Genomic DNA, 22,388 nt, shown 5'->3' on the forward strand with positions numbered 1-22,388 from the left:
TGGTTTTCTCATCAGTAAAATAAGAATAGTTTCTATTTCAGTATCATGATAATTCAGTAAAACAAATACATGTAAAGTAGTTAAAAGTCAGTCTGGTCCATTCAAATACTTTCAGTTCAGGAATGGGAATGGTGACTTTATCTTACTCCATATTCTATATGCTGTTTGAATTTTCCATGAGCCTATGCTACTTTTATAAGCCATTAACCACAAACCTTTGCCCCGAAGCTTTCTATCCTCAGGCTCAGGCCCTGAAGTTCAGCTAAAGTGCAACCATGAAGGGACACCCCAGGCGAGCCCTCACCGCAGAGGCAGAGCTGAGTCTAGTCTTCCTGAGCAGCCAGTTCTGGCCTGACCCAACCTCCCAGACAGACATTATCTTTGTTTGTTTTTTCAATATTTTTGTTTATTTGACTGCACCGGGTCTTAGTTGCAGTGGGCAGGATCTTTTAGTGATGGCTTGCAAACTCTTAGTTGCAGCATGTGGGATCTAGTTCTTGACAAGAGTTTCAACGCGGGTCCCCTGCATTGGAAGCTCGGAGTCTTAGCCACTGGACCTCCAGGGTATCCCCCCACAAAGGCATTATCTGCCCCATCAATGCATCTATGAAGAGGACAGCCAGCCACGGAGGAAGCAGGGGAATGCAAGCACACGGGAGGACAAGGATGTTATATGACTCCCACCAGGGTTCTAGGTCCTTGTTCCACTCCTGCCACCATAGGAGTCGCTCAGCCCGTAGCTCTCCAGGTTACAGAGTCCTCATCAGCAAAATGTGGGAAGAGAGGGCTAGACAGGAAGAGCTCTAATATCTTTTTCAGTGAATTCCTGACACCTGAGGATTTTGGCTAACGCTGCTGAGGAGCTAAAGAAATCAGCTCAGGGGGCTATTTCCTGGCATATTTGCCTCCTTGAGAAATGCCCCAGGAGGTGGCTGGACCAGCACAGTCAGCCTTACTGGCCTGGCTGTGGGGAAGCAGTCAACACGCTGGTAGCAAATAAGGGTCGTGGCAGCAGGCTCTCCCCCTCGATGGGCCCTGTTGGGAACGACTGCATGCCTGTCCACTTAAGTGCACACCAATTAACCAACACTCCTCCTGGGAAGGGAACTCCTTCTAAAACACACACCATGGCTTCCAAGGAGCCAGCTAACACGACCCTGCCTGCTCGTTTCCTCAATCCGAGGTCACTCTGGCCCCGGCTCCGTGCAGGAGGCCTCGGGGCCCTGCAGCCTGTCCCTTCATTCCTCCTTCCCTTTGCCCCATAATTAGCCGTCGTCATCTTCCTGGGGAGCGGAGGGGTAGGGGCCGTGGCTGGTGCCACAGTTCATGTTGGCCGGGGTCCAGCTTAGATAATACACCCCATCGCCCTCCACACCCCCTCACTTCCTCTCGGATGGATATGTGAAGCATCTGTGAAGGCAACAGCTGCCGCCTCCCACCCTGAAGAGGGTGGTGAGGTAATCCCCGAACTTAGCCTGACAAGGGCCTGGGGGAGAAAGGGGCTCTGTGTGGAGGGGAGTGCGTGACTGTTTCTCCGGACTTCCAGGAGCGCTCCGCCGATGGCCCGGCACCGGAGAGAGATGAGAAGTTGACCGGGTTTTCTCGCCTCCACAAAAGCAGCTTTCATCCCACAATAGACTCCAGATTGCAGGGGAGATTTCACCACACAGCGGCCGGAGACAGAAACTCTGTTGACTCCCGGAGCGCCCCGCCCCCACCCACTTCTGAGGATCCCCCTGTAACCCAGAAGGCTCAGGACAGACACACGGGGTCTAAGCACGGGACGCTCGGGTGTTGAAGGATGGAGAAGCAGGGTCAATGTTCAGATGTGGCTGGGGGTGGCCCTGAGAGAGCAGGCTGTCACCTGGGCCGACGGGGTCTCTGTGACAGAGCCGTGGGGACTCTCCAAGGAGAGCCACTGTGGCGAAGGTGGCTCCATCCGGTTGGCAGAGGACGAAGGCAAAGTCATCTTGGCTGAGCCCACCTCAGTGTCAGGCCCCCAACGACCATGAGAAGAAACAAGAACTCAGTGAGTGTCTGAGGCAGCAGCCGGGTACCCTCCCCTCCAGCCCTCCACATCCTGAGTCTCAGCCACGCTTACCCAGAGCCCACGCTGGAGGATAAGGATGTGGGACAACAGGGCTCCTTGCCACTTAACTTCTCAGGAGGCAGCCATGGTAAAGACCAATTCAGCCCCGTTGTTTGTTGTTTTTTTTTTTTTTTAATACTTCTAATCTAAGTCAAAATGCCCACACTTTCATTTACCCCGTGGGATGAAGCCAAATCCAAGGGAGGGTAGGTAAGAGCATGGTATCCAGGGTGGCCTTTTGTTGTTTTTTGACTTTGAAATTTTATTACAAGTACCACCTCAAAGAAAATGTTTTATAGTATTGAACACAAAAAAATTATATAAGCAATAGCACCATTCTCTCCAGTAGTAATCACGGCACAGTTCTTATGCACCCTATGAGATCTTAGAGGTGTCGTTACATAGGCTCTTCTCCACCCCCGAATTGTTTTCCCTTCAGAAATATTACATACGGTAGTGTTAAGTGGTCAACTTTTGTAAACATAACTATCTGTGGCAGGGTCATTTCACCAGCCCCAAGCACATGCTGTAGAATAACAGGGAGCTGGGAGAGTGGTGTTAAGATTTCAGTTCTTTCAAGTGAGTCCAGTGTTTAAAAAACACTTTTCCTCTAAGTTCCTAAACTCGAGGTAAGTACTTCATCTGGAGCTCAAACAAGGAGGCGGTGATCAGTTCCAATGCTGAGGAGCACTAGACGTGCTGATGGTCACACAAGGGCAAGTGAGGCTTCAATGTGACACCTTCCCAAGGGGTGTAAGAGCAATCTGGAATACGTGCCATTTTGTCTAAAGCTCCACTTGAGACCCGCCCCCCGCAGAATAAGATGATTCTAGGTGATACGAAATTCATGTTTCTCCCCATTTAGTTTATCTTGGGAGTTGTTCCAAATCAGAATCTATAGATGCCCTGTTCTTTCAGTGCTTACTGCAAGTTAATTCACCACATGAATGTACGGGATGTTCTTCGCAAAGAGTTCTATTTTCATCCCATAAAGAAAGAGAAATGTCACCAATGTAAAAAAACACACACACACACAAACCAAGAACAAATTTACAAACCAAGAATATAACATTTTATTCATTTCCAGATTATGAGCGCTACACAGCATATACATATATTTAGATAACATATAAAACAAAGAACAAACCGTAGGAAGAAATATTGGTCTGAAACTGCCTTACGGGACCATCTTTAATTCTGTAAGTTCGTGGTAAATCTATCTCCCCACACATCAAGGCAGGCAGCGAGATAAACTCCAGCATTCACATATCAAAGGACAGCTTATCCCCCACTGTACTTACAACGCATGGCATAGTCACTGGCGTCCACAAGGGATGCCAAGCAGTAGGTAAAAGAACCATAGCACAGTGAACTAATATAAATATCTGTTTTTTTGCATTGTCCTCCAAATAGTTTCCTTTTTAAACTAAGAGTCATATCCAGGGTCTATCCCTTGAGCTGCATTCCAGTTATTGCTAAAGGGGAAAGAAAAAAAAAAAAAGAACAAATGCATCAGTTTAAGTTATTAGAAAATAGATGGTCAATGGCAGTGACCCCCTACCTCTAGGGGACACTCAAGGGGATGCTGGCTCATGGAGCGGTGCATACGTGCCAGCAGTGGGCAGGCCCAGAAGCACCCGTCATCATGCCAGAGGGGTTGATAGTTGGCTGATAGTAACTGGGGCTGATGAAGAGGTTCAGATGGAAGATATTCTGCAAGGAAGGCCTGGGGTCAGGAAGGAGCAGGATGTCCCCCAAGAGGGGCAAGGTCACTTCACGGAGGTGAGACAGCAGCTCATGGGATTATTCCTGACTCCCTGCTGGTGGCAGACCTAAGAACTTCTGATGTAAAGGCCCTCCATACTCCATGTCAACAGAGAGAGGCTCTGCACCTGACCTTGTAGAACACAGCCCTTTTCGGGGACACAGCTTCTCCAACTCACTATCTGGCCTTCCTCTGAGGAAAGCCGGCTCACCTTTGCCTTGTTCTGAACTGGGAGATACAGTTTGAACTCTGCTGGCAGTTCGTCTTCTGAGTAGAGTCTGTCTGAGAAGTAAACCCGTCGGATGCGGCAGTTTGCATGGATCTGTGAATGTAAGACTTAAAATAAGTCTCTTAAAGTAAGAGGCAAATTATGACTGTCTTTGTTTTTTTTCCTGACTCTCCTCCAGCCCCCTCACCCCGCATGGCGCTGTCATAAGCATCATCTCTTTGGCATCTCCTCAGCTTGGCTTAGGCGGAGATTCTGACAAGTGGGAGATGTTGCTTGTTGTATTCTCCACCATGAGGCTTCCCTGGTGGCTCAGTGGTAAAGAATTCGCCTGCAGTGCAGGCGATGTGGGTTGGATCTCTGGGTCAGGAAAATCCCCTGAAGGAGGGCACGACAACCCGTTCTGGTACACTTGCCTGGAGAATCCCGTGGACAGAGCAGCTTGGCGGGCTACAGTCCAGAGGGTTGCAAGAGCTGGACACAACTTAGTGACTACATCACCCCCACACTCTCTACTATTACTGAGCAGATGCCTGAACAGGTCCTGAGCCTCTGCGGTGAAAGCCCCCTGAACAGTGACTTGGGAACTTTAGCCAGAAAGCCACAGAGTTCTGTCACCTAGGTCACAAACCAGGTGACCCTCTCCCGTTTGGGGCTCCCTCTGGAAAAGGAGCCAATACCTGCACCCTGAGGGTCTCAATGTAGTTTGTGCCATAGGCCCGCCGAGTGAAGTCTGACAGGTTGAATTGAATCTGGTTCCAGCCGTCGTCCAGCCTCATGGGCATGGTACAGATGAAGGGCTTGACCCGGGTGGTGCTCTGGTAGTTGCTTGCCCGAAACCGCCGACGCACATTCTTATCATCTAGTACCTACGAAATATGGAGAGGAAGAATCACAGTAATTCCATCTTGGAGCAAACAACCTTGGTAAGACCAGGACCTGAAACTCCCACAGCCTGGTTTCCCAAGGCTGAGACCCAAGGGAGAATAAACAGACCTACATGGGTCACACTGGACGCAGATGGCCCGGAAACAGCGAGTTTATCTTGTCTGTTGCCAGGACAACATCAGCTGCTTATGACATATGACACATGCATCAGGCCCTCAGACCATAGCATGATTCCATAAACATTCTTCCCTTTGAAAAATTAAAAATGCTGGAATAGAGACCAACAATAGCCAGCCTCATATTCAACAGTAACTTCCCAGATAGATACTCTTCCAATCCTTAAGCTTTGAAATCTTAGAGCTATTGATTAGATTTTCTGGATGCGTTACTGCTTCTTTTAAAACTTGGCATGAAATTCGGATTAGTAATACTGAAATTATGTCATAATAATAACGGCAGAATCAAGTGTATGGCAGAGGCAAAAAGGAATACATTCAAAAGGATAAAGATACTTTTCCTGCAGTCACTTTTTTCCCATAAATTGACCGGCCACCTCTGGTATAGCCGAGAGTGTACAGAATCACATGCATATGCTTACCTGTACTTCAAAGGTAAAATATTTCTTCAGGTTTTTGATGATCATGACAAGGAAGGGAAGTTTAATTCCCAGCGTTTTCTTTGGGTCTGCAGGACACGTGATATATGTGGTGCTGTAGAAAGAGGAAACACCAATAAACACACCACCAGCCTCTTCCTTTGTCACATGCACAGCAGTTAATACTCAGCCCAAGAAGGTAAGCTGGAAGGCAGATCTAAAAGATCCAAAGATCCCTCAACCCTTAAGTTAAGCTAATGTTTCTAAAAAAAGTGCCAGACTCTGGAACAAAAGCTTAACACAGCACTAGACATCAATAAGAAAGTATCTGAAAAGCAAAAGCCAGGCCAGCAGATCGGATGAAGTTTTTCCACACGTGAGAAAAGATTTACTTCTGTTCTAAGAAACTATTAAGTGATAGAAAACCAAAACCAAGACCACTGTAACACTGAAAACTATGCCGACCACCCACTGGATGATTCCTGTAACACCCTCACCTCCCCCCAGACACACTGGGGTAACTAAGACCTACCCAGCCCTTACTATGTGCTAAGCAGGTTTATATATATTCACTTATTTAATCTTCACAATAATTCTCTAAGGAAGATGTATTGTTCTTATTCCTATTTTACAGATGAGGAAACAGAAGCCTAAGGGATACAGTAACTTCGCAGGGTGAGCCCTAAGTACTAAATCCACTCGGATTTACACTGGGCAGTCTTGCTCTGCAGTCCCTGCTATTAGCCTCTGTCATGTACTGCCTCTGGGCATACAACGTCTCTGGGAGAACAGATTGGCAACCTACCTGACATTCGTTCCTTCAATCTCTAGCACCAGGGACTGGATGTCATTATCAGTGATTCTTTTGATGTGGCCATTCCGTACCTACAAGGGAGAAAATTAAACTGGTGAGTACTGAAATATTTGGCAATAATTTTGTTAAGGTTTCGAAGGCTGAATGCAACTATTTAAAGAAAACTACAGTAGCCCAAGAGGCATTAACACAGAAGTTTGTGACATGGTATGTTGAAGTTTATATGTAAATAAGCCATGCAATTACCTCAAGACAGGGCCCAATCAACCACCACAGGAACTGCAGATAACTGGGCCATCTATAAATCAGGACCAATTTCTTCCCAAAGAAATCAATTCAATTTCAATTTAGCTAATGTTTACCAAGTGTCTGCCAAGCACTAGGAACAATCCTAACATAAACAGCAATCGTAGTCCTAACAAGACCAACAACAAAAATCACACGGTCAGACTTCCCTGGGATAAGACTCTGCCTGCCAATGCAGGGGACACAGGTTTGATCCTTGGTCTGGGAAGATTCCACGTGATGTGGAATAACTAAGCCCGTGAGCTGCAGTTATGAGCCTGTGGCTCTACAACCCAGGGGCTGCGACAACTGAGCCCCCGAAGTCCGTGCACCGAGAGCCTGTGCTCCACGGCAAGAGAAGCCACCGCAACAGGAAGCCCGTCCACTGCAAGGAAGGCTGGCTCCCGAGCGCTGCAACCACAGAAAGCCCGAAAGCAGCAGTAAGGACCCAGGGCAGCCAAAGATTAAACAAACAAATAAATGTTAAAAAAAAAACACAAGGTCATTGGTGTTGTTTCCACTTGACACATGTGGACACTGAGAGGCAGGACGTGCAGATGATGGGCCCTAAGTAAGGAAGGCAGGAGTAACAACCAGGCTTTCCACTGCCCGATACTGCCTCACACAGATAGTTCTTTGGCCAGAAACGCCAAATGCTGAGTGTCAATGACAGGGAGGGTGGCAACCCACAAGTGAACATATTATTCCCCGAGGTTTACTCCGACTTCGCGCTTCCCTATCTTCTTTTCCCTAAGTTTCTACTTTTTCAAGTATGAACTCAAGTCCCATCTGAGTCGCACACAGAAGCCTTCTTTAGCATTTTCAGCCTACACTGACCTCTCTTCTCTCTGATTTGTTTCCTGGCTCACACAGCCCAGACTACATAATTTAGCACTTCAGCCTACGTTGTTTTGTACTGTTTGCAGCATATATAGGGGTATATGATGGAGAGGAATCATTATTCAGTACGGACTCCTCCTCTCAAAAATTATTTAGGAAAGCACAATTATCTTCAAGTATTACATTCGAGCAGTTTATATGGACAGAACAGAGACACACGAAGGCACTTCTGAGATGGGGCTGGCCTCTTCGGGCTGAATGTATTAACACATGAAAAAGATCAAGCAAGGTTAGAACTGCATGCACCAGAAAGGTAAGCATGTGGTCTCTTAATGGGTAGAGGGAAAACAGCTGCCTGCGTTGTCACAGTCAATGACTCATCACGTGGCTCACCATTAGACTTGCGTATGGGAGAGAAAACCGCATTGACTCTGACAGTTACACTGTTTAACATGGATTATTGGTAACACGGCATTCTGTCTTGAGACCTCAGTCTCTGAGCTTGGTTACTGTGAACTTGATCCACATGTGGTGTGCCTGGTATTCCCCAGGTGACATCGGGTATTACTGCCCATCTTTTTCTGCAAGATGTAACTGAGTCTTGTCGCCTCAAAAAAGTATAAGCTTAAGGGTAAGGATAGAGTATGAAACACTGTATGTTCTACAATGCTTAGTACTCGGCTAGGCATAAACTAAGCATTCAAATATTTGCTGACTTCTGGAATTTGTCACGCTAAGAGTTGGCACATCTGAAGAGATTCAAGGAGGGTTTTTTAAAAATTCCTGGATGACATATCCACCATGAACTATTATGGGAGGCTAGAGATCCCAGGGTATATCGCAAAGACAGTGCAGTTGCCAGCATCAAAAATGCCTTCCCACAAATCCCCCTTCGGGACCCATTGTTAGAGACAGAATTCTGGGTGCATGGGCCCCGGATCTCTGCCAGGGCAGCATTTCTGGATTCTCAAGTCACAGACATCACATTGAAGTGCTTCTCAAACAAAGCTGGCAACATCCAATGCCCTCCTGCTTTGAAATCTGGGCCTCTTTCCAGAGGAGATTAAGAGCACAAAGACTTGGATCTGTGTAGCACATGCCAACACTGCCCACCTCATTCCCCATATAAATGCTCCCAAAGTGGCAATATTCCTCCTCTATTTGCTAGCCCACAGCTGCTGTGGAAAATCAGGCTGACTAGTTGGTAAAAGAGGAATTCATCCAGAAATTTTTCCATATAATATGATGTAGTCACATTGATAAGAGCTGACAGTACCCCACTAATTTTATAACACACTACTAATTATTCTCTGAAGAGTAACTTCATTCTTAAAAAGGTACAGAAGGCAACAAACCAAACAGATGGTTAAAAACAAAGAATTAAGTAATCAGAGTCCAGAAACTACTATTGCTAAAAGGCAACATGCTGCAATTTATCCAACATTGTTTAAAAGTGTGACCTCCTGGAATTCTCTGGGGTCCAGTGGTTAGGAGTCAGAACTCCCAATGCAGGCCGCCTGGGTTGGATCCCTTATCAGGGACCTAGATCCCACATGCTGCAACCAAGAGTTCACTAGCCACAATGAAAGGTCCCTGGTGCTGCAACTAAGACCTGGCATAGCCAAATTAAAAGGAAAAAAAAAGCAGCGTGATCTCAGATCTTACATCCTGGATGGCCTCTCAGATCACAGTGGACAGGAAGCCTCCCTCAGCTCCAGAAAACTCAGCCAGATTACACAGGGAGGAAATGTTAGGAAACTTGCCTTTTGCCCATCTCAAAGTTTACAGCATACAACTTCACTCCAGTAAATGTGACCACTCAGGTCTCTACAGAAGAAAACAATGCCTTATACTGTAAGCAGAAGCCAACAGACTAAAAGCCAAAACAGACTTTGTGTGTTCTTATAGACTTCTGGCCCAGAGGCAAATTAAAGTTGGATTGTCAGAGCTTAAGAGAAATCTCTTTCACATCAACATCCACACTCATAAATTTAATTCTTACAAAATTATTTAATGCAGCCCATGAAAACTCAAGAACCCAGAGGAGAAAAAGGCAGTTTTTTTGAAGGAATACCCACCAGTCTCTCTAGAGTTTTAACTTGCCCAGTGGTGAGAAGAGTCTAAATAGAGCTTTGCCCAAGAACAAAGTTCAATCCTCAAAGAAGAAAAGCACAGGTATTGTCATATCACAAACTGCCAGAGCTTTAAAATCAAATTGAGTTGATTTCTTAGTGAATTATGATTTTTCTTCTTCATTAAGTTTTAAGCGCTTGTAGATACAAATTCACTGGAAGATAAGAGTGGAGTGGGGATGGGGTGCAATTAACCAGAAATATGAGCAGTTAAAGAGTAGGAAACCTCCCCAAACCTTTCTCTAGGCTCTCAAACTAGGATCAAAGAAGAAAGAGAGGTGGTCAATTTGTGGCAAGGCGTCCCAACACCCTGGCAATCTGGCTGTCACTGCCTCATCTTGTCAAGGTCTTCCAGGAAGCAACCCCCTCCCCAGTCCAGCTTCTGACAAACACGGATACTAAGATACACAGCCTCAGAGAGCATCGACTTCCTCTCCTTACCTCCTTCCAGTTCAGAGGCCACCAGGCAGGCCTCGCTGTGAAATGAAGATAAAATGAACTGGGTAGCATTTATTGCTTGTGGTGTAAGTAGGTTTTATTTTACTTCCTTCATCTAAATTAGAAAGTATCTTTTGTTTCTGAATTGTTGTGTGTGCTCAGTCGCTTCAGCCATGTCCGACTCTTTGCGACCCCATGGACCCAGAGCCCACGAGGCTCCTCTGTCCATGGGATTCTCCAGGCAAGAACATTGGAGTGGGTTGCCATTACCTCGATATTCCTGACCTAGAGATCCAAGCTGCATCTCCTGCATTGCCGGTGGATTCTTTACCACTGAGCCACCGGAGAGCCCTCTGACTTGCTAATTCTTTTTATTTCATGACACATTCCTGTAGTGTGACCTATAAGTGTTTCATTCCTCCAAAATAATAATAATAATAAAATAAAGCCAAGCTTACACATTTTAATTTCAGGAACACCTCCCCTCCCACCCCCACTCCCACCCCCACCTATGAGCTGGAGGTACTTTAGAAGCTTCAGAACCCCAGGCTACTGGCAATTAGCAATCAGAATGGGTCTCAGCCTCTGCAGACAGCAAAAGGGAGCCTTCAAGCCCTTTTTTGCAATCACTCTCCCAGGCTTTCCATGGTTGCTGGGGCAACTAATAAAGAACACTGATTTTTTTTCTTTCCCAATGTAAGCCCCAGGGAAGAGGGTCAAGCTGAGGCGGGGAAAATACTACTGGGATGGGGAGGAGGCTGTCCAATGCTGCCTTAAAAATAACAGGAGCTGTATCCACTCCCTACTCCCACTTTTCTCTGGCCCCACCCACCTATCGTGGCAGACAGCTGAGCCCGTGGGCCATCTGGCACCCTAGTCTTAATGACACATGTTCCAATTTACATTAAGCCTTTAGAGCTGTCCATTTCAGCAGGAAAGTTTCCACCCTGAGCTAGAAGCTGGGCTCTAAGTCAGAAAACAGGCAGAGGGAGACCTCTGTGGGGAGAGCTGGGCATAGCGGTCTCAAGGCCTGGGCCTTGCAGGCGCCAGCGGGTCAAAGGCTGCTTGCTCCCCTTTAGCAGCACTTAACCAGGACTAACCAAACAGCAGACAACTCTGCATTTACAAACAGCCTTTTAACATAAGGACGATTTTGTGTACCATAACCAGTCTCTTCCTAACAATGCCGTGAAAGGGCAAGTGTAACTAAAATCCAGGCCTTTGCCCAATTACAGTAAAAGCTATCATTAGGAATAATGAAGAACATCCTCAGACTGACCCAGGGATAATCTGAAAAAAAAAAAAAAAAGTGCTAGTACGTTCATGTCCAAATGCTCTCAAGTCTACTAATGGAAACTGCATTAATTTAATATGTACTAACAAGGTTTGCTAATTACAAACTGCGGTGTGGGAACTTTTTTTTCTGCAAAGAGACTTCATTTTTAAAATTAGGAACTGAACGGGAATCTAGTATCTTCCAGCAACAACCACAAAAACTATGGTTCTAATACTCTGGGAATGTGGAGGATCAGCAGCAGCTGAGAAAAAGACAAGATGAGAGGAAAGAAAGACAGAGACACTTGTATGAATTAACAATCTCATGTAGCAGACTTTAAGGATATTACCGGTAAAGGCTCAAAGTTATATGTTTTATACCAGCCTAAGTGGGAATGGAACCTCCTGGTATATTCTCTACAAATCAGAAGTAATGTTTACATTAAACATAAAGAGCCCTTTAATAATGTAGTATTTGCTGATCTCAGAAGTTAAAGGATTATTAAGAAATCCCTGTATATGCGTTTGTGTTTAGTCACTCAGTTCTGTCTGACTCTTTGTGACTTTTTGGATTGTAGCCCACCAGGTTCCTTTGTCCGTGGGATTTTTCAGACAAGAATATTGGAGTGGGTTGCCATTTGCTCCTCCAGGGGATGTTCCCGACCCAGGGATCGAACCTGTGTCTCCTGCATTGCAGGTGGATTCTTTACCCCCTAAACCATCAGTGTGTGGGTGCTCAGTCGCTTCAGTAGTGTCCAACTCCTTGTAACCCCAGGGGTTGCAGCTCCCCAGGCTCCTTTCTCCCTGTCAGTGGGCAAGAATACTGGAGTGAGCTGCCATGCCTTCCTCCAAGTGATCTTCCCAACTCAGGGATCAAACCTTCATCTCCTGCATTGCGGGTGAATTCTTTACTGCTGAGCCCCGGGGAAGCCCCTAATTTCTCCTACACTCTTGGTTTGAAAAGCTACAAAGGTCTCTATCAGGAAGCTTACCATCCAGCCAGGAATACAGATCTTGAGAAACTAATTTCAAGCTTGATGAAAAGGAAATAGAAGTGGATATAAATTAACCTAACCTGAGGAAATGCCTTTGAGCTGTGACCTAAGAATAATTAAGGCGGAAAAGGAGTGGGTCCCAGCAGAGGGGCTGGCAAGTGCAAAAAGCTGAAGCTGAGAGAGACCAGACTTCTTTCAGCTCAGTAGGAAGTCACTGCTAGATGGGGAGGTGAGCCTGGAGAACTAGTTAAGCAGGTACCAGCCCACAGGCTATGTGTCCTGAGAGCCATGGTTTTGGACTGGGAAAGCCATGGCACAATGACTAAATTATTTTAATTTCAGAAATCTGAATTTCCTGTACTTCCTATTCCTAGGCATCTGACTATTGGGCTCAGTTATAAACTATTCCTTTACTCTTGAGCAAATGCCTCAGTTCCCTGCTTTATTTAATACTGTATGCCCTAACTGTTGCTAAGCATTTATATACCTCTTCATTTAATCACCGTAACCAGGAGAAGCAGGTGGCGTTATTACAAGATGAGAGAACTGAGTGAAGTACTTGCTGAAGGTTCCACAGCCAGGACACTGTGTCGGAGCCAGGACGCAAATTCAAGGTGTCTGACAACACCTAGCACTGGGGTTTCCAGGTAAGATACTAGTCTTCCCCTTAAGGAACCTGTAGTCCAGTGGAAGATACACAATAAATAGGCAACTGCCACACGGTGTGATACAGAACACCACAGGAGCGCACAGGAGACCTAACTTAAGTTCCCACTGAAATAATGTTTAAGCTGAGAGTTGAAGGATGACACGGGGGAAGGGCTAACGTCAGCATGTCAGATCAACGGAGGTGTTGTAAATGTAGCCACACCCACAAAATGAATTTGCAAATTCACTATTACTATGACTATGGCATTCACTTCTCACATTCACAAGACACAGAGCCTAAACAGAAACTAAACCTAATTTTTCCAAGACTGCACTTCGCTGTAAACAAATGACAGAAACTCTCTCTCCATAAATTCAGGAAGAATAGTAAAGTTTTGCAAAATCAAAATATGTAATAACTAAAAACAGGCACTTATAGCCAAAAATGCACCTACTAGCAGAGGGCAGGGGCATTTCTAGGTAAGGGGCATTTTTTTCTTCCATCAACCTTTGCCCTTATTATAACTCTGCCTTATTCAGAATCATGGGAGTGGGGGAAATGTCTTCTCTAACTCTGTATCTTCCCAAATCTACACAATGCCTCACTTAGCTATTGCTCAATAAACCCTTGTTAAGTATATCAATGCCCAGCATTTCCCCTTCTGGACTGGATTCCCAACACTGTCTGAGGACTTCACAATATAGCTGAGAAAAGGCACACATATACACCAAAGTCTATGGATATGGCCCCAAACTTTCCCTTTTTTCCTTCTTTTCCTTCCCTTGTCCCAAGGGGAAAAATTCACAGATAAACACTTTTCAATCTAGTCTAAATAAAAAGAGTAGAAACATTTAACTCCCTATTACAAGAATTTTCCTTAAAATGAGAATTCCTCTAAAGGTTTTCTTTGCCAAAATGTCTGCTTAATTTACTCGACATAGCCCTGCCAGGTGATCTAACAATATTTTCACACACGTTTATGTCATTGAGGTACCATCTGACCTCTAGTGGCGTTGTTAAGGGACACAGTGCACTATGGTTACTCTGCTTTTATATTCTGTATTGTAAACATGTTGACTAGACAAAAAACTGCAGTTGAAAAATAAAACACACCACAAAAGATCAAGCCCAGAAGGGTTAAAATGGGGCAACTCTGATAGAAGTTTCACTTAATACAAATGCTGAAGCCTCTCTAACACTGGAATCGGACTTAAGTTCTTTGACCTGCTCTGAAAACCTCTTCTCCTACAGCGAGTCCCATTCTTTATTTCAATTGCCTCCTACTGACACTTTTGTTACAACCCGAAGTTCAACTGGCACACAATCCACTCTCTCAACTTTGGACAGTCCATGATTAAGTCAAGACAGGTGGCTCAGTGATAAGGAATCCAGCTGCCAATGAAGGGGATGTGGGTTCAATCCCTAGGTCCGGAAGATCCCCTGGAGAAGGAAATAGCAAGCTACTCCAGTATTCTTGCCTGTAAAATCCAGGGGGTTGCAAAAAGTCAGACACGACTTAGCGACTAAATAACCGCCACCACAACACCTGAGAAGCCATCATGCTTACAAAGTTCCCAGGTACACTCATTTTGAGCTCTCTTTGTAGAGGTACAATTTCAGAGTTTACAAGGTTTTTTAATCCAATGCGAACAAAACCATGGAACTGACAAAGTCAGTAATGTAGGAAAGCAATTAAGGAACTGCTTTCTTGTGTAAAAAAAGTAAGTCCCAGCATTAGATGTAGTCTGGGAACAGAATCACTGAGAAAGAAGAGAAGTTGATCAGGTTTCTCACACATGCATAAGGCTAAACTCATTACTTTCAGATCTTTCAACTATCTCATAAAAATGACACTGTGAATACACCACCCCGAAAGCTGATCTCAGAACGAAGAATTGCATAGCAGCAACAGGCAGAAAGAAGGCTGGCTGTGTTCTGTCTCTCCATGGCCGAAAAACTTTCATCTGTGGATGCGGGAAGACGAAGACAGGGACTTGTTCTGAGATGAAATCCAAGATTCTTGACCTCATTGCCAATAAACTGCTTATTTAGATGATCCCACATCCTTCTCTATAAAAACAGCATTCAACATACCACCTCTCTCCATTTTCCCTGGAGGAGTGCAGTACTAAGTCACCTGTCTTCCACGGTAAGAGTGCTTTATATTAACTTATATTCAAAAAAGGATACAGATAACTTAGAATTTGCCTAAAAAAGGAAATAACATAGTAGTTAAGTGTGAACCAACTCATAGACTGCTAGGCACACATGCCCCCTAATCAACATCTCCAGAATGTGGACAGGGTCACCATCCCCTGGAGTCAGCGGAAGTATCACCCAGTGGATGCCTGAATAAAGACGATGAGGCTTGTACTTGGCTTTGAGCACCAAAGCCAAGTACTTGGCTTTTTGATAAAAAAGACTTTATCACCATCTTGCAATTTTCCTGATGGAGATCAATCACTGAAGGCAGAGCACAGACCCCGAGTCACAGTGAGTGTGGAGCAGGTGCCAAAGACCACCGAATTCCGGCTCCGTTGGGATCAGTGAGAGGAAGGGAGCAAATGAATGAAACCCAAACTGGCTGTGTCTCTATAAGGGAGCCTGGGACAATGACTCTGTGTCCAGTGCCCAGCACAGCGCCTGGCACAACACAGGGTATCAGTAAATACTTGCGAAATCAGTGAACAGCAGTTTCTTTCATCTGCACTTTCCCAAAGCAGCCTCATGTGACTTGACGCTTTTCACGCTGTTAGACGGGTACTATCAACCCCACCATATAAGTAGGGGAATCTAAGCTAAAGAACCGCCTGTCTGTCAAGTCTGCGACGAGGGACACTGGTCCACACCGTGGCCGCAGGACACTTAAACTCCAGCCACGCCCACCCCACATGCACCTCCTCTGCTTACACGATGCCCTCACCTCGCGCCTCAATCACCCCAGACTGGGGCCAGGGCACAGCAGAGATCTCCTGGCCTCCCCCAGGCCCCAGCTCGTCACAACTACCTGCCACCCCAGCCCCAGCCCCGAGACCTCGCCCCGCCGCCGGCCTCAGCCCCTGACCTTTTTGTCCCAGATCTGCAGGGGTTTGCTGCCGATGCTGTAGAGAATGGAGAGGAAGCCGCTCTGGAATGTGTTTTTGAACATCTTGCCGGCGGCCTTCTCAGCCTAGCCGAAGCCGACCTAAATATGGGCACCAATTGGCGAAGGCAATACAGGGGGCTGGCTGGTCCGAAGAAGGGAAGCTGAGCTCCTGACCTCCAGATCGGCGGCCACAGATAGCTGGACTTGGACGCGAGACACTAAGTCCGTGAACCTACACTCCCAAGAGAACCAAACCACCCGAACACGGAAACCACAGCAACTGCCGCCAGCGCCGCACTCCCCTCCTTAAATGGAGGCGGCGGGCCTCCCGCCACCAGAGATGAATCCCTCCGCTCCCCTGAGCCCGCCCACTTAGAACGCAGAGCCCAATCCCGCCACGGGGATCACGGACTTCCTGTTCCTTTCGCTCTTAAGCCCCGCCCTAGTGCCGCCTCCTTGGGAAAAGAACTCCCTTGCCGAGGGACTATTTTCCCATCGTTGTCCCAGAGCCGCTTTTAGAAAGCGGAAGGAGACAGTATAATAGAATGGGTTAGCACCTGCGTGGTGTCAAGGGAACCTGACGGGGATGGAGTCTAAGGGCGTGAAGGCCAGGTTCCGCCCACTAGGGGCTAGGAGGAGTTACAAGCGGAAAACTGGGGAAAGGCAGGACCTGGTGTCCTGAGACTAATTGCTTGTTGGCCGAGTACAGGATAAGGTTAAAGCAGCTAACAGTATTGCGGAGTAAGTGTGCTAAACGCCTTATAGGCATCATTGCTTTAATTATTGACCGGGTCGCTATGAATATGCAGCATAACCTGCGGAATGAAGTCAAAGCAATCCTTGAGGAAAAGTTACCATCTTAAATACGTGATTAGAAACAAGAAGGTCTGAACATTAAATGCAGAAATTAATGCAATTAAAATAAAGTTGGTTGACTTGAATCAACAGGTGTCCTTTTTTTAAAAAAAATCAATTCTTAGATTCGTTTTTAAAAGACATAAACTATGATATTTCAAATGTGGAAGAAACACCAAATGTTGGAAACCATCACTCGCTGAGCCTCTAGTGTATGAACTTCGAGTCCCTCTGTTTTCAGCCTTCCTTCCAGGCTCCATGTCAATCAGCCCACAACATCCTCTACTCCTGTTAACCCGTTACCCTGGGCAAAGTCCAAATCCTGTTCTATATTTGAAGTCCCCAGAACTCACCAGGGGAGGCATTCAGGTTTTGTGGCGCCTACTGTGATCAGGCTTCCCCGGTAGCTCAGGGGTGAAGAATCCTGCAATGCAGGAGCCATAGGAGACTTGAGTTAGTTGTCTGGATCAGGAAGATCACCTGGAGGATTCTTGCCTGGAGTATCCCATGGACAGAGAAGCCTGGCAGGCTACAGTCTATAGGGTTGCGAAGAGTCAGACACGACTAAAGTGACTTAGCATGCACACACTGACCACCTCTATTTAAGACAGTTTTGTAATATCATTTTGTAATTAAGAGAATAGGATATTTGAGTCTTCTTAATCATGACTGATAGAAGGATTCATAAAGCATGCAACTTCACCCACATATGTGCTGCTGTTTGTGCTAGTAGCACTGCTCCTTGTTTGTGCCCTCCAAACACAGGGATTGATCAATTCTATTTTGCATGAGTCTTATTTTTTTTTTAGTTTAAAAAGGAGAAAAAATATGTAGTATGTTTAACTATACACCCTGCATTTTTTACTTTATTGCTGATGGGAAGGAAATTCTGTCTTGATCCAGCTTTGATGAGACTCAAATCTTCTGCTCACCTTTGGAGATTTTACAAAATTATATGAACTACTTGAATAAATTTCTAAGGCCCCTCCCAGGGCCTTGGAAGGGACACAACAAGATCAATCAAGCAAGCTGATGAAAAAAATGAAAGTGCTTGCTTCTCTTAACTACTCATTCTCAGTGAGTATCCATGTGAAAACTGTGTTGTTTTTCCTTATGTGGGGGTTCAAAGTTTACTTATGATCATGGCCTTGGCTAAGATGATTTGATCAAAGGTATAGAGGACATAAGTGAGTGGGTTTGCTCCTACTGTAGACTTGATTTTGGCAAGCTAGGAGCTTGCCAGGGGCAGTCTGTGTCTTATGGGCACATATCCCCTCACCTACCACAGTACCAGCATGACAGACACACAATGAATGAATGAATGGATTAGTGTTAAATGGTTACCTCTGATACTGCCTTCTTTTGAAAGTAATGTAGAACAAATTTAATCTAAAACCACAGATGTCTCTCACGGAAACATGCATTAAACACTATACAGTCAACCCTTGAAGAGTACAGGGGTTATTACCACTCCAGCAGTCAAAAATCTGTGTGTAACTTATAGTTGTCCCTCTGTATAAGACTGCTTCCTCCATATTCCCAGTTCTGCATTCTCAGATCCAACCAACTGTGGATCATGTAGTATTTATTATCGAAAAAAATCAACATATAAGCGAACCCTGTAGTTCAAATCCAAATTGTTCAAGGGTCAACTCTTATTTCTTCAAGACTATCTTCTCTTTATCAAGAAAGTTAGGGACTAAATACATGAAAAATCTTGATATGTTGCTTCCTTCAACGATTATGATGAGAGCAAGGTGGACGAGTCAGTTTCAAAAAGTAATAAATGAAAAAAGCAGAATTTAATGAGGTAGCAATTACAATCTAAGTAGTGTATGCAGAGGCTCCACTGATGTTAATCAGGCCATTAAAAGATGCAGAGGAGGTAAAAGTAAAGTAACTGCATGAGGTAAAAGATACGAGGTGGTATTGAGAATCCCATTACTATTACTATAGGATTGACCAAAAATTTCCTTCAGGGTTTTCATACATTAGTTTGTATGGGAAAACCCCAAGTGAACTTTTCGGCCAACCCAATATGAGCAGGAGGGTAGAACCACTGCAGAAGCAGCAACCAATTCTGTGCTCAGCCCAGAATCTCTGGCCATGAACGAATTAGAGTCCTGCGTTTAGATAGAATATCTCACCTTGGTGGCATAGGTGTCAAAATACAAGATTATGGGAAGTAAATCAAATACACAATATCAGTAATCCATGTCAAACAGAGGAATACACTTCTGATTATTGTGATGTTTTGTTGTTTAAGATATTTGAAATAGCTAACCCATTTAAAGGATTAGAGGATCTGGTACTTTGAATTTAATTTGAAATGCTTAAAGGAATTTGAAATGAGACCTGTAATTATAATTTTAAAATGCTATGAAAGTTTAATTAAGTTTGTAAACAATGTTTAAAAGATTTTGATTGATTAAATCTATGAGTTTAGACTTAGATATGTTAGTATTTGAATGCTTAGGAAGATTTCAGCAGATTTTAGGTCTTTCATATTAACTATGGGAAGTGTTTGTGCAAATCAAGCAGATTAAATATGTGGTTTACTTTCAATCTAAGGAAACTAGATTAAGTATGTGGGTAACATGTATGGTTTAACCCTGGAGTCCCCAACCTCTGGGCTTTGGACCAGTATGGGTACCTCTTGTAAGATCAGTGGTAGCATTAGGTTAGAAATAAAGTGCACAAAATACGCTCTTAAATCATCCCAAACCACCCCTCACCCCTACCTCAACACCCTGCCACCCCCAGTCCATGGAAAAACTGTCTTCCATGAAACCAGTCCCTGGTGCCAAAAATTTAGGGGACTGCTGGTTTAACCCATTACGTTTTGAATTAATTGAACATCAATCAGAGATGAACCAAAATAAATGTTCAGATTTACATACAAAACCAAGCAGTCTGTAGTTATAACAGGATTTGTAAAGACACAAGACAAATTAGACTTTTAATCACACAGTTTAATAACTAAGATATTTAAAAAAAAACCCACCTGAAACTGTAAAAATATTTTAGTGCACAAAAGTCCTAGTTACTTGTGAAAAACCAGTGGACAGCATCTATTCATATCAGTCCAAGACCAGAACTCCAAGCACCTGGCCAGTAAAGGACACAAGGGACTTGCCGCACACAGTGAGGCAGTTTCTTCTTCACCCCTCCTTGCTGATGGGAATGGGGGGGTATAGTGGTGAGATGAGGGGTTGTGCCTGGAGAATCACCGCTTAGCTGGGAGCAAAGATGGAAGAGCACCTGAATGACTGGGGTGCTCAACTGGCAGACCGCTGAATCCTAGCTCCAGCCGTTATATCCGAAGACATTGGTAAAAGAGCCAGTGCCAGACAGATGAAGCTCCTGCTCATCTCAGAAAGAAGTTCAAAGGGGGACTGTGTTGGGACTCTGCATGTTTTTGTTATTTTTGAAAACTTATTTTTAAACTTACATACACTAAAATGTACACTTTTGGGTGTGGTTTTGACAAAGTCATATAACCATCACTATTTAGGATACATCGCCCTCCAATTCCCTCATGCTGTCTGTCCCTTTGCAGTCAAGCCCCCCAACCCTGCAGCCCCCCAACCTTCACCCTTGGGAACTGTGGGTCCGTTCTCCGTACCAACAGCTTTGCCTCTTCTGTGCCTATGTGCGTGCTAGGTCGCTTCAGTTGTGTCCCATGAGGCTCCTGCGTCCGTGGGATTCTCCAGGCAAGAATACTGGAGTGTGCTGCCATGCCCTCCTCCAGAGGAACTTCCCAATGTAGGGATCAAATCTTTGTCTCCCTCATTTCCTGCACTGCAGGCAGATTCTTTAACACCGAGCCACCAGGGAAGCCTTTTTTTCCTTAATGTCATATAAATAGAATCATCCAGCCTTTTGATACTGGCTTCTTCACTTAGAACAATGCATTTGAGATGCACATTAAAGTTTATAGAAGAATCTGTGAAGAGTTGCTCATGCATTCCACCACCCAGTCCCCTCTGGCCAGGGATATTTTAAAACATTACTACCTCTCTGCATTCTTAACTTTGAAGGCTTCTCCATAGCATTTCAAACATTAAAAGGCAGCCATTTTTCATATTTAAGATAACTTTTTTCTCTTGTAATTTTTTGGAAAAGAACTTTAGAATTTGATTCTGAAATTATGTGATTATTTCATGATTGTGACTTGCCATTAATTATCATGAGAAAAATATCATTTTAAAATCTTTATTTCAAGGCATGTGGGATCTTAGTTCCCTGCCCAGGAATTGAACCCACTCCCCCTGCATTGGAAGCTTGGAGTATAAACCACTGGAGCACCAGAAAATTCCTGAAAAAAATATTTTTAAAAGCAAATACTGAATTCTCAGTTCACAGGATTGGAATAACATCGTTACACTTGGAAAATTCATAGACCCTGGGCAGGCCTGACAGAGCCCAAGAATTCCATAGCTTAAGGCATTATGGTGCCAGCGTACACCAGTGAGAGAAGGGAACAGAAGACTGCTTTTTCTGAACAATGCCCTTCCTAAAAAAAAAAAAAAAAAGAAAAACATATGGCACAGTGATTCTTTTTTTAAGATTTTATCTCACAAATACAGACTGTGTAAAAATATTGTGCAAATCTGTTCACTGCAGCAATACCAGCAATAGTACTGGTAAGGGTCTATCCATAAAGAACTGCTTCAACTATGGTACATTCCACAATGGAATACTATACAGTCATGAAAAGGGGTGAGGTAGATTTATACACGCTAATAGTAAAATTTTCCCGACTAAGTGAAAGCACAAGCTGCAGAAAAAGAATGTAAAATCTACCTTTCTGATAAAATTCATTATAATTTCAAAGTGTTAGTAAATGCATAGAAAAAAAATGAAAGATACACATCAAATTTGATTTTGGTTTCGTTTTCTCCATGTCTGGAGCTCCTGTTCCATTTTCTTTCACCTTTGACGGGCTGGTTCTTCTCCCAGGATGCTGTGAACCCAAGATCTGACCCCTTCCCCACCTTGGGTCAACAAACTGAACCAGCCTCTGAGGTCGGATGCTTTTTCTGAAGTAGGGGGCCAGGGTGGACAGGATTTGGGGATGGAATGGAATACTGAAACATGCGCAGTGGAAAGCAAAGCAGGGATTAAGGCAGCTTCCTGAGTTCATGAGAGATACTGTTTACCTGCCACCTGAATGGCTGGGTGACTCACCTGCTTTGGAAGGAGCCGTCCAGGGAGATAAATGCATTCAAGGCAAGGCCCGCTTGCCTGGCTCGCCAAGTCTTGCTGGGATCACCTGCGGTGCCCCATTCACCAAGACGGATTCACATACCTCTTCCACTTCTCATCTCTGTCCTGCAAACTGCCCTCCTCCCTCTGGCTAGAACCTGGCTCAAATGCTCTTCTCTCTAGCTCTGTTCCTCTGTGGCCATGGGGTCTCATTTAATGGCCCTTTCCACACTGAAAACTCATCATACG

General features: G+C 44.8%; 1 protein-coding gene across 1 annotated transcript; it reads right to left on the minus strand.

Moving 5' to 3' along the window:
• Positions 1-3,138: 3,138 nt before the first annotated feature.
• CFAP20 (cilia and flagella associated protein 20) lies at positions 3,139-16,400 on the minus strand. Its single transcript, XM_065920512.1, has 6 exons — positions 16,056-16,400; positions 6,369-6,448; positions 5,567-5,678; positions 4,761-4,949; positions 4,066-4,176; positions 3,139-3,564 (listed from the first exon to the last, which is right to left on the minus strand). The coding sequence occupies exons 1-6, from the start codon at positions 16,137-16,139 to the stop codon at positions 3,559-3,561; spliced, it is 582 nt and encodes a 193-aa protein (XP_065776584.1). The 5' UTR covers positions 16,140-16,400; the 3' UTR covers positions 3,139-3,558.
• Positions 16,401-22,388: the final 5,988 nt, after the last annotated feature.

This window comes from Muntiacus reevesi, chromosome 2, assembly GCF_963930625.1.
Source record: "Muntiacus reevesi chromosome 2, mMunRee1.1, whole genome shotgun sequence".
In the NCBI taxonomy this organism is placed as follows: Eukaryota; Metazoa; Chordata; class Mammalia; order Artiodactyla; family Cervidae; genus Muntiacus; species Muntiacus reevesi.